Source organism: Chinchilla lanigera, unplaced genomic scaffold (assembly GCF_000276665.1).
Source record: "Chinchilla lanigera isolate Chin_1 unplaced genomic scaffold, ChiLan1.0 scaffold00075, whole genome shotgun sequence".
Lineage (NCBI taxonomy): Eukaryota > Metazoa > Chordata > Mammalia > Rodentia > Chinchillidae > Chinchilla > Chinchilla lanigera.
Window position 1 is genome coordinate 9,045,969 of NW_004955476.1, and position 12,968 is coordinate 9,058,936.

The window sequence follows — 12,968 nt, forward strand, 5'->3', positions numbered from 1 at the left end:
TGATTTTTCTGAAAGCCCTTGGGGGATAAAGATTTGCTGACAATGAGGATATTAAAAAATATGTGATGCAAACTCTCAAATACCACCTTGACTGTTAAGGGGAAACTGCAATCTTTATAGAGGAAAATTTGATAACACATAAAAAATTACATAGTTTGAACTATATAAACTATATAGTTTATAGTTTTTAATACATAAAATGTATTTTCAAAGTACACAGTTTGAAGCAAGCATTCTTTGAATATAATTAAAGATGCTTGCAAAGGGAGAAGAAGATGACATTCATCACAACAGTGCATGTAATAATAAAAGAACAGAAAAACCTCAGCTGCCCAGTGATAGAGGTGTCACTGAATGAAATTAGAGCAACCCATACAACAGAGAGCTATCCCAACTCAAGGCACGTGCTCGTTTTTTTTCAGTTACAAAATTATACTCCCAGCACTGTTAATTTTATTTATTTATTTATTTATTTTTTTGTACCAGGAATCAAACCCACGACCTTGCACTTGCCAGGCAGGTGCTTGTGCCACTAAAGCTATATCCCCGGCCCAGCTCTGTTAATTTTAAAAAATAATCATTCAGCCAGTCTTTAGAAGTTGAAGATTTGCTGCTGAGTATACTCAAAGCAGAAATGCAGGTAGAAAATTTTCTAAATTATCATACTACAAACAGTGATCACTTTAGAGATAGGATTACGAAGGAATGTGTATATTTTCTACTCTGCCCTGGCCACATATTTAAATTTTTATAATATACATATACATGTTACAGTGAAAGCTTTCTTGTAAGGAAAGTATCTCAGTCATATTTATTAATGTGGAAAATGGTTCATTATGTATTGTTAAGATGAAAAATGACTACAAAGGAGAACTACTGGCTTTGGTAAAAGGTATTTGTGTGTTTATCAACAGAAAATATCAACACGGATTCACACTAAAATGTTTATCTCTGTCCAGGGGTACTTTTGTTTTCTTCTTTTCACATATCCCTTTTTCTAAGTTATTAGGAATGAACATGTATAATACATGCATATTATAAGAATAAAATAAACTGCTCAGCTCTGAAGGATTTTCCTAAAAACCAGCTCCAAAACTTCAGGGCAAGAGCAAATTCCTGGAAGGAACAGTCTTCAGAAAGGAGCAAAATTGATTTTTACGTGTACAGTCTGGGCCGCTGGCTACAGCTACACTGTCACAACTGTGCCTAACGCAGTGCTCCTGCAGACACCAACAACCTCTCCTTGAGCTTTTTCTTGGAAGCATTTTCCTTCTGCCTTCAGGCCTGCAGAAACTGCAGCTCAAGCCACTAACTGACAGTCCAGACCAAAGAAAAGCCATAATTAAAAGTTCATGGCTCTAGTGTTGTGTTCAAAGGGATTTCTGACTGACTAGATGGTTATGTGTAAACTTTCAGTTGAAAGAATGGACCACCCAAGAAACCTCATCTTTGTAATTATAACATAGGAAAGTAAATGCTGCAAGGACAGACCCTTCCTGAGTATTTCTGCACCACGTGTAGGAATCACTACCAACAGCCAAGTGGATGTTATAAATTCTTTGAGGATAAAAGGGGAAGGGAAGAGAAGGGGAAGGGAGGGGAGGGGAGGGGAGAGGAAAGGGAGGGTAGACACTATTCACACAGTATTATGTAATTTTACAGTCAGGGCCAAAGTGCAAAAAGTCGTGCACCTTTTGTCCTTCACACACTCCAAGGTTCAATAATACTCTACATGTGGGCCATGGGGAAGGGGTGGCTTTGAAAGCCAGAAGGAGGAAAGTGCACAAGCAAACACACATGACCTCTTCGAGTCTCTCTGAGCAGCACACACCAGCGCATGTACCGTGATTAAGACGAAGGCCACACACTGCTCTGACCACGCGAGGACAGAGGGAAGTCACACCAACAGCCAAGAACATCGAAGAGACACCAATGGGGAGAACACGGTCCAACCCTGCGGGGAGGTAGTATTAGGAGCCAGTGGTGCTCAAAATTCAATAAAAAGCACAAAACTAACCATGTTTTAGCCACGGGTGCTCTATACCTAACAAGTTTATTTTTAACCCAAGTCGGTGATGGGGGTGCACTTGTGTCAGGATAGCAAAGGCAAGCTTCTCAGGTAGGGTGGGAGGATCTCATTCAGCTCCAAAGCCTCTCTGTTGCACTCTACCACATGTCGGAGCTGAAATGCTAAATGGACAACAGTGTTTAACTACTACTCTAAAAAGGAACCGAGGCAGGATTACGTGTGCTTCTTTCCCACAGTGCCGCAACCCCTGGCCGCAGGAAGGCGCATGTCTCTCAGATCCTGAGTTTGCCGTCTGGCCGTGTGGTTTTATGTAAGTTGAGCTCACATGAGTGAGGAAGAAGTTGGTAGCCCTACTTCATAAATTACTGAGAGGACTGCACAAAATGACGCCTGTAACTGGGGTAGTCGGGACTCCACCACCAGATAATGTGCATCATTCACCCTCCCGCCTCACTCTGTCCAAGTTCCGCTCTCAAATGGGCTGTTCATTTACTCAAGAACCAAAGTGATTCACTTGCTCTATCGAATTCCGACGCAGGACTCGATGACCTCCAAGCTTCCCTCAGCTTCCTCCACATAACACCCTGTGCAGTCCGAGCCACATCAGGACTGACACACCCTGTGTCCCCTCTTCTCTCCTGACTCCTCCTCAGAGCCTGCCTTTGGGGGCTGCACCACCACTGCTGTCTCCCTGTACACCACAGCTGAAAGTCCTCACATGTCAAGTGTCCTTCCAAGATCGGCACAAGCTTTTCCATGAGACCACATTCCTGCTCACGACAGCCATGGGGCCTGTGGGGTCTGTGTTAGGATGACACACACACAGGGCCTCGAGCAACTCATCAAAGCCTGCAGATTCCACATGGGGTCCCCCAGCAGCTCCCCACAACCCTTGTCCTGCTGGGCCTCCTCCTCTCATATTACCCAGGGCCGGCAATCTCAGATGTTACACCTGCCAGGTGACAGATGCACATAAGGCCAGGACTGGGTATCTCAGTGGAGCTCATGATGGGATCCTTGGGTCCTGCTGTTAGGCAGAGGCAGACAGGACTTGCACACAGCTTTCAAATACCATGTGGTTAGCACGGGTCTCAAAGCTGCTGAACAGCCAGAAGCTACAGCCTTTCCTTAGCTGAAGCCTAAAATCTCCACAGATTCCCAGGTCCCCCAAGTCCACTCTTAGTATCACAGAATAAGCAAGGAAAAGGGCTCAGGCTGGATGTGAAACTGCCTAGGGACCCGCTGAGTGAGATTATTTAGTTTTTCTGAGCCTCGAGGAGCTTGGAGACAGTTCCCCAGCTGAGCTGGGAATCACGGACATCTTCTAGAGGTTGCTCTAGGGACAAAAGCCCACCTGCCTGTGGTAGGCACAATGGACCAGTGGGAGGAGGAAGCCTGGGGACAATTGGCGGCTTCCCATCAGCATAGCCCAGACTAGACGTGAAGATGGAACCCAATCCCAGGTGCGCCCCTCAGGCCTGCCTTGCCCGCGAGACCTGTGCCAGCGAGAGAGAAAGGCTGTGTCAGCGTTGCGAGGACGCAACACCTGACGCTCACAAATTAAAAGAAGAGAGGGTATTTTGGCTCAAGTTTCATCCGTAGTTGTTGGCTTGCAGGCAGCAATGCAGGGCACAGGGGCCAGGTGCATGGAAGCTGAGCATCAGGAAGGAGCTGGAAGGGCGATGGACTCATCTGGCCACACCCACACCGCCCGCCCACCAGGGACCCTTCCCCAGCCAGACCCCCACCCAACCGCAAAACAGCGATACGCCCCTGGCCACCTTCCTCTGAAAGCTCAGTCTGGAGCCCAGCACACTCAAGGGGAAGTCTAGATACAAACCGTGTATCTAGGCCAGGCCCCACCGTGAGCCGACCCTACACGGACCTGACCCGCCTCCACTCTGCCAGGCCACCTTGTGTCTACTGCAGGGCACCTTTTCCCTGGAGAGGCCCCTGACTGCACCAGAGGCCAGCACGGTCACCACTCCCTCACCCTCGGGGCCTCGGAGGTTGCCAGGGTAACAGCAAACTATTCTCAGCCTGCTGTGGGATCCAACTTCTCTACCCACACCCCAAGGGCTTTCTTTGGTCTCATTCTGCACCCCATGCTGAGATCTCTTCCTCCAGCCTGGCAAGATCAGAGCAGAGAGGAGAACAGGAGGAGCTGACCGTGTGGCGGGGCCCTCGCATTTTATCTCCTTATCGCTTTATTTCCTTAGTTACAGCACATTTCCATTTACGGAGTACATTTCCTTATAAAAACCTCCCAGTGTTTACCTCTCCTACCAAACAATTCCTCTGACCTCTTCTTGTTTTTAGCCTTTAAATATCTGTTGATGGCTCACTCACCACATTCCCCATTCAGTTATTAATGGCCCACAAAAGCTCACCAGCAGCAATCATTTACTGATTAATCTGCACAACAATCCAGAAACACAGGTAGTATTAATCCTTCATTCTGCGGAGGGAAGGCTGGGCGGGAGGAGGTGAACTCAACCACAGTCCGGGCGAGTGGAGCGGACACCTGGAGCCTCACAGGTGCTTGCCCGGGTCCCGGCTGGGAACCCAACAAGGTCCAGGCAGCTGGACCACGTCTGTGCCGAGACCTACCTGTCACGGAATGGTTAACACTGTGAAGATTCACCCCAAAATGATTTTAACTCAGAGTTCACAAATAACAGTGGCTAAAAGAAAAGGGGTCGTACCTGGGAACAAATGCTAGAGAGGAAGAACAATGAAAAGGAAAAGGTCTGGATTACAGACTAACTCTGCCACCCCGGGAAGGAGAGTCACTTCACTTAGCTGTGTCTCTGTGTTGTCTGTACAGTAAGGTGGCCAGGTTAGGGAGTATTTAAAATATCTCACTGTTTTAAATAAGACCGACTCCCTAGTAAAAGAGCACGGAATACCACAGCACCGACACGCAAGGCTGCCGAGGTCTGGTGAACTGAGATGTGCACACCACACTATCGATGCTCACAGTGACAGGCCCCTGGAAAACAGGGGTGCCAGCAGCAGCCAGGGCCACAAAGAATCCCATGCTCAGGCAGGTAAGTCACACCTAGTACCGGCTGCTCAGAAACAGCCCAAGGGAGGCAAAAAACCACGAACACATGAAAATACACATCCCAGTGCTAGCCACCAACAGAAAGACTGACATCAGTTTACAGGTTCATTTTAGAAACACGTCTTGCCAAATACAGGAGTAATCAACAGCACAATTGGTTTGTTGGTATTAAGAAAGGTAAATGTGGGAGTTATGCACAAACACCTAAAGTCTCACCAATAAATGAAAAAGACACAAGTAAAAGCGGTATATACCCTGCTGCCAGCTGTCTATAAGCCGGACAGATGTGCAAGAGCCCATAAAAAATCATAATAGTGATGTTATTAGACTTACTGTTTATTTTTAAAACATTCTACCCAATGTAGTGAAGACCAGTTTTCCATTAACACATACATTTTACCATTTAATCCATAATTTAACACTTTCTCAAACCCTGCTTCAGTTTGATGGCAAACAAAATCTTAAAGTTTCTGCCTGAGTCTCCTGGGTAATTTTTATTGCCTACCATAATATTTATTGCATTTTTCTTCCAGAGTAGTTTCTTCTCTTTACTGCGTAATCCTTCAGTGTCTTTAAAGAGTCTGAACTCTCAGAATGCTTGTACTTCTTTCCTTTCCCTAAGAAAGGAAGATTGTTAAAAAAAAAAAAAAAAAAAAAGAAGTCTTCTTTTTTTCTTTCTTTCTTTTTTTAATGCAGTTCTGGGGGTGGAACCCAGGGTGGGATGGAGGCCAGGCTCAAACACTTCTGCACTGAGCTGCCCCTGCCCCAGAACTGACTTCTCTGGTAGACACGGCATGATGAACTCCAGGACTGCTAACGTTTGCCAAATGCTTGACCCGGATCCCAGTTTTTGTAGAACCCTGAACTGTGGGCTCTTCTCACACACAGGGCAGTTTCACATTGCACATTTTTAGAGTCTTACAGCAGGGCATCTGCTCTTTTCAGGGCATTTTAAGGTTCCCTTCATGACCCTTACAAAGCTTGTCCCAAGCCGCCCTGTGCTGACGAACTTCACTTCCTGTGATGACTCTGACACCCTCTTGCATTTCTTAGAAATGTTCTCTTACGACTAGGTCATTTGTACGTCTTTGATCATAATATCTCGGAAAGACTGCAGAGCCAGTGAATTAAAAATCTGATTCCAGGTTTCGTGTGTGCCAGCGAACACCCTCATTAAAGCAGGAGTGTGATGAGATCGCTTTCAAAGCTTCCCGTCCCTCTGCCCCAGCACCGCTGAGGCCAGCACTGAAAGGATGCACAGTAAAATTAAATATCTAAAAATTCATCTTTAATTAACAGAATTGGATTAAAGCTAGACACCGCCGCATATCATACGAGAAATGGCTGAACCGGCTTCCAAGGGCTTTAATTCAATTAGGACGCAGTGAGTGACACTCAGACGGGAAAGGTTAATTGGGGCGGCCAGAACACAATCATTCCTTACCTAACCAGTCATTAAACTTCTTAACCTCTGAGGGCAGTCCCAGCTCGGTGAAATCGCCTGTGTGGAGAAGGATGTCCCCGTAAGGCATCTGGATACCATCTGTTCTGGAGTGTGTGTCTGAGATGCAGACAAATCGCGTGTGGCCCGCTGGTTTTGGAGTGTCATATGGGATGGGGTCGACCCTAAAGTAGACATAACAGATCCCATAACAGTTAAACACGTCAGAACCCTCAAAATTGTCATCGCACATACATACAGACTGTTAGCCGTGCACACACCCAAACCAAATGGGGCAGAGGCAGGAGGGTCCCTTTGGAACAAGGGCCACGCTGGGCCACCGGATGACACAGCATTCCTCAGCCACAACCACACAGGACCAAGTTCAAAAATCTTACTTACCTGGCAGGAAAATTAAAAGAAATTAACATCTTACACAGAGTCATTAAGAACTCAGGAAATGGGTAAGAGTGATTCAGATGAATCTTAGGGATGCTGATCCCCAACTCAGGATGCAAAATTATGCTATTTTTCCTCTCATCATGCTTCAACTGATCCCACTATCATTAGGAAATAGACAACTTATTTATTCCTTCTTAAACATGCATAATTTAAGCAATGAGCTCATTTCCAGCGAGCCCTCCACACAGGCTCTGCCAACTGAGGTGAGGAGAGACGGCACTCACACAGCCTCCTCCCCGCCACCATTCAGCACCTGGATCTTGTTTTGCTAAGAGAGTCACAAATCAAATCGTGGGTAGGGAAAGTGATACCGAACAGCCGAGTTCTTAAGAAAGGAAACCGGATGTTAGAGGACCTCTGCCGGGCCCACTTCAGCACCATGAGTTATCTGCAGTGCTGGTTTCCTGCAGGTTGCTGGAAATGCTCCAGTGCCCGGGGTGAAGATTCTATTGAGCCCAAACCGAGTGCACGCTAATGTGTCTGTATAGATCTACCCATACATGAATACATGTAAGGTTTTAGAGACCTAAGCACTGTGAAATTACACTAGGGCATAAGAATCAAAAGGCAAAGTGATCAACCCAAAGCCAAGGAAAATGAAACAGAACATTCTCATTTAATTGACTGTAACAAAGTGTGCTAAATAAACTTGGGAGAGAAATGCAAATCTGACTCCTCGCACATACAGTTTTAATTATTTAAGAGGTTTGCAGCAGAGTTAAGGATGCTTTAACTATATTAACTCTCCACTGACAGTTTCCTTTAATTTCTCTGAAGGAATGCATGCTTATTTTCGGATTATGGGTGAAACAAGCAGTTATAAATGCAAAGAGAAGGTCACAAGAGAAGCAAATATGCAATGCAAAGATCCGAGTGTAAGACATTAAATAAAGAACTATATTTCACACCACAACCCCACGCATGAGAATTAGCATGCAGCCACCAGCAACAAAATACCCATGCAAGATTCCAATTCCTATATAGGTTTTGTTTAACCTTCCCCCTTTTTAAAGGAACAATCTGTTTTAAGAATGGCAATTTCAGTGAGAAAATGAAGATACCAGCATGTAACTTGGATAGTCTCAAATTTCTTTAATACAGAATCTTTTCCCTTTATCTTTGTAAGAAAGGAAGCAAAGGAAGGAACGAGAGAGGAGGAGAAGAAGAAGACAGGAAAAAGGAGAGGAGGGAAGGAGGAAGGAATCAGGAAACGGGACAGGGGGTCTAACGGGAAGCCTAAAAAAAAGTTGAATTTCTGTCAAAAAGAGTAGTGGGTTTCCCAGTGAAGGCTCTAAACGAACACGCTGGTGCAGGGAAGAAAGTTCACGGATACACTGAGGTCTCATCGGTAACCCAAGCGCCTTCCTGATTATAGCCAGTGTTGCTTGTCTATGTATAACAGTGTCTGGTGTCCTCCTCTCCATCACAGAGACTCCGTGTGACCAGCGTCCCCCGTGTGCCCAAAGCAGGTTTCCCAGATCAAAGGCTGCTCCCTGCTCAGCTAATTCTGTCACCCTGGGAGAGTGACAGGGGTGTGCCTACCCCAAAATTAAAATATTCACCATCCTGGGCTTCTCTGTATTTACTCTGCATCCACCAGCATTTGATTAGAAATTTAACAAATCAAGTACTGGACCACTGAAGCTGTAAATAAACCCAGTCTCATGTGTGTGTGCATGTGTGTGCCCATGTGTGTGTTTGCAGCTTTCATGCTAATGGTAACATGTAAACCAAGAGACCACCTTACTTGTTCTGTAATTCAGCTAAGTCACAGGCACGACTCTTGCATCAAAATCCTTGGGATCCACCCGATTTGTCAGAGGGACCTCACAGCCATTGCTTTGAATGCATGGGGCAGAACGTAAAGAAACCAACCGTAGACAGGCCTCCACTCTGCGACTCTGCCCACACCACAGCAGCTGATGTCCACCCAATACAGAACCTGTCCCCAGCTCAGCTCCAGACTGAGTGAGAAATCTTCTGAGAGAGCGAGCAACTCTGATTCTTGATTCACTTTCAACCTCCTTTCCCACCCTCAGAGAAACATGGGATCGTCTGGCAGAGTGAACAGTTCAACAAAGTCCAAGCAACATAAAAGCAGAGGGAGAGGAGTGGACAGAAAACCGGAAATGCTTGTCAGCTCTGAGAGGAAATGAGAGAAGGTGTCCAAAGCAAACAGCAGGACCAGCAGAGAGGATGCACCCCTAGCACCCAGGTATCGACACAAAGTTGGAAGATGAAGGCACCCAGGAGGTGCTAAGGGCGGGCTTAGGGCAGGAAATCCAGGAGCAGGGAGCAAGAAAATGCAAATGCAAAGTGTCCACAGGTCCCACGAACCCGGCACTACACTTGATCTTAGCCAAAAGGCCGAGAAGCAATGACCCCAGCACTGACCGAACAAAGTACAAAGCAAGGGATGGCTTGGGAAGACAGCACAGGGCAGGGTGCAGGACAGTGACATCCTCACCAGAGATCGCAAGGAGGAAGACACTGCCACCCTCGGACCCTTGGAGCCGAAAATCAGATGGCGCAGGGGAGGCAGTTACAGCGGCGACTCCCGAGGGAAACACCTGCCCAAACTGGGCACTTGGTACACAGCACAGGAAGACTGACCAAGGCAGTGGATACTCAGCTGGGAGGGGACAGGGACGGAGATCCCACCTGATCTGGAAGATCCCTACTCACCTGGCAAAGCCCTCCACCTCCACCCTCCTTGGTTAGTAACCCTCCCTGCCGGGACGACATGAATTTTCACTGGAGATTACAGAGGCAGGGAGGCTCCAAGCCCTCTCCCTGCCCCAGTACCCACAGCAGGTGCTGACTGCTCTGCCTGCAAAGCTTCCATTTCAGATACGGCACCTCCGAGGAGCCTGAGCCTGAGCCTGCTCCAGAGCCTAGAGCTGCAGACTGGTGTTGGGCAGCAACGTTGGCTGCGTCCTCGGCTCTGGGAAAAGCCCTTGCATCCTTTGAGCTTCAGCTTTTTCTGTCAAATGGGAATAATAACACTCAACTTGCCAGGTAGCGTAGAGGATGGAAACCATCCCGTCCAGGGTCTAACACACAGCACATGTGCTGAACAGAGAAGCAGAATAACATAGGGGTGAAGTGTGTTTCACTTTAGAGCCAGCCTGGCCAGCTCTGTTCTCACGTGATATTGACTGACTGTGACATCATCAAGTGCTTTAACCCTGGTGCCCGAGTCCCTCATGGGGAAAGTGGACAGGAGAACAGTGCTGATCTCCTGAGACTGTTGTGAGGATATAAAAGGATAATGAGCGTAATTTTCTTAATGCTGGCCAAAAGAATTTCTACTACTAGTAGAAGTAGTAGTAGTTGGGGATGTGCTTCAGCATACAGCACATACCCAGCATGCACCAAGCCCTGGGCTCCATCCCCAGCATGCGGGGAGCAAAGTAATAGCATCACTCAGGGACTCTGAGAATTAGAGCAGAGGAGACCACATGCACAACACTCAGTGCAGTACTGCACACATAATCCAGTCTATCCATGCATTTACTTCCTTCCCGTCATGCCACCTTGAGTCTAGCTCTGCACTCTGAAATAACAAGAAGAGTCTCATCCCTGTTCCATGACAGTCTTTCAAATATCTGACAATATGGTCCAATCCCCTGAAATTCTCTCTACCTGAGTAGTCAGTGCACTCACTCTTTCCTTGGGAGACAGTGTCTGGGACGCTCAGAGTCCTGCTCTTTCCTCTTAGATGCAAGTCCATTGGTCTCTCCATTTGCAGGGTGAGAATTCATGGTCTGTGCAAGTCCTTGGACCAATGAACCACGCATCAGAGATAAACGCTAATCCAGGCCACCGAGAGGTACCATGGGGATTTTCCTAGAGAAGGCCCAATCATCTTAGAATTATTTTCCAATTAACTTTCTGAGTTTTATGCCAAGCTACAAATCCTGTTCTTGAAGCTTTATCATCAAATGCATAGATAGCTCATGGCATATGCAAATAAATAAGCCATTTGCATCTGTTCAGTCTTGACACATTAGCGTTTTTCCACTCATAAAGAATATGACAGTATTACTGCTTCCATTATGGAGTCCTCTTTGGCCATATCTGTTATTATTTTCAATAACAAATTCATACAGTGTTGTAGAGCTCACTGATAGATCTTCAGAAAAGCTTTTATCATGTGGTTTGCTGTGACAGAGATTCTTCTTTAAAGCAAGTGTTCAGTAAAACTCTTGTGTACACAATCAGCCTATGATTCCATGTGAGAGTAGAGTGTCGCCCTTACAAAGCATTCTAACAGGATTTCAGTGTATTTACTATCTCCTAGCCCACGTCAGAACCCTGATGTTTGTGCTTGTGCATTCCACTGACTGTATAAAAGTCTTCCAATGTGACATTAAAGCTTTCACTCTGTTATCCAGAAAATATAGATAGCATGAAAGCTAAAATTATTTTTGTGATGTTACACCATCCAACCTAAACATACTGTGTGATCGATACAAATGGAAAAACTGCAAACACAATCAATAAATAAGTAGAATCCGGGCCTGAGGTGAACAGCATCACAGGATTCTTACATTGGAAGGGATTTGAGCTTACATAAGCCTGTGTTTTACTTCTCTGAGTATCTATCACCTTCATGAGCTCTGCCTTACCTGCACTATTATTTCATGGTTTCTTAAATGTCCTATAATTTCTACACAAAGGTTTTTTTTTTAGATTTCACCTGACCAATGTTATCAGTGAAGTCATGAATTGTATAGCTTGTTTCATTTTCTCAACCACATGTTAAAGCAAAAAGTATTACAACTTTTGTTTGAGAATTGTCTATTCTGAAGCATCTTGCCTGACACCAAAGATTCTATGCTTTGGAAGACACTGGCCAGGTTTTAAACGCCTCGCTTTATCAGAACTGGGGTCAGAGCTAGATCTCAAGTTCCCTACCTTCCAATCCACTTCTCTGCCCAGGCATTTAACTTTAGAACCTAAATTATACTAGCACTGTGAGAATAAAAATGATTTCAACAATTACAAAATTCCACCAAACCAATCCCTTAAACTCTGATACCCATCAGTATCTAAAGGGATTACTCAAAATCACTAGAATTTACTGTCACAATATTCAAGTTTTAGTTCTCCCTAGAGGGACCCTCCCCTTTCTCATGTAAATTATCCAGTAAAGGAGTCTCTTTAAAATCTTAAAAAATAATAGTAACGCATAAGGGCAGTCAGCAATATAAAAGTTTGAATTTTAAAATAGTAGTGAAGATGTAAGTGTCCCTCCTTCTTAGAGATGTTAAGTCACAAGTGTAACTTTTCTTTCCAAATACAGGTCCCTAAAGGGGATACTGTTAACACGTAAGTGCTCTCAAGAAACATACAAGACTGTAAAATATAGGGGTGGCGCGCGCTTTCTCCAGGAATCCTCACTCAGCTGTCCAGCACTGGACAAGTCTCATCCCTTCTAGTCTTTGGTCCCCAAAGGTGAAGAGCATTATGACTAGGGACACCCAGGTTCCATGCAGCCATCATGCACCATGTAAGACTGCAGAAGCAACTGGGTCTCTGATGCTTCTTAAAACATGTTCTTTCTCTTTAAAATTTTATTTTCTACTTGCTCGACAATCCATGAGGTAAACACAGCCCATTTTCTACTTGCTGGACAATCCATGAGGCAAACACACCTCATCAGAACTAGGGAGGTGCTAAATAAAGAGAAGGGAGTGTAATTTCCATCTGGAAAGCACTGAGGTTTACCTAGTGCCTAGGGGAGCAAAGAACCCAGAATCCCAGAAGCCGCACAAAACCAACTGACAGGACACGCGATTTCACTGAGGTGCTTCTGCAGTGGGAGTCTTCATTTTCCTGAATGAGGAGCAGACGAAAGCCCCCTAGCTTGGCATGCCCCAGAACGGCCACAGTGCTGAAACGCAGTGAGCGTGGCAGAACCCGACGTATAAGTACTAGGGCACTGGTCTCCTCTAACTGCTGAA

At 45.7% G+C, this 12,968-nt stretch overlaps 1 protein-coding gene across 1 annotated transcript in view; it reads right to left on the reverse strand.

Annotated features, from left to right (window-relative positions):
- The window catches only part of Mpped2 (metallophosphoesterase domain containing 2), a gene marked incomplete at its 5' end in the record, with an annotated part of 154,979 nt that overhangs the window by 108,237 nt on the left and 33,774 nt on the right, over positions 1-12,968 (reverse strand). The window contains 1 exon segment of the mRNA XM_013503011.1: positions 6,541-6,722. Within this exon segment, the coding sequence (XP_013358465.1) occupies positions 6,541-6,722 (182 nt within the window).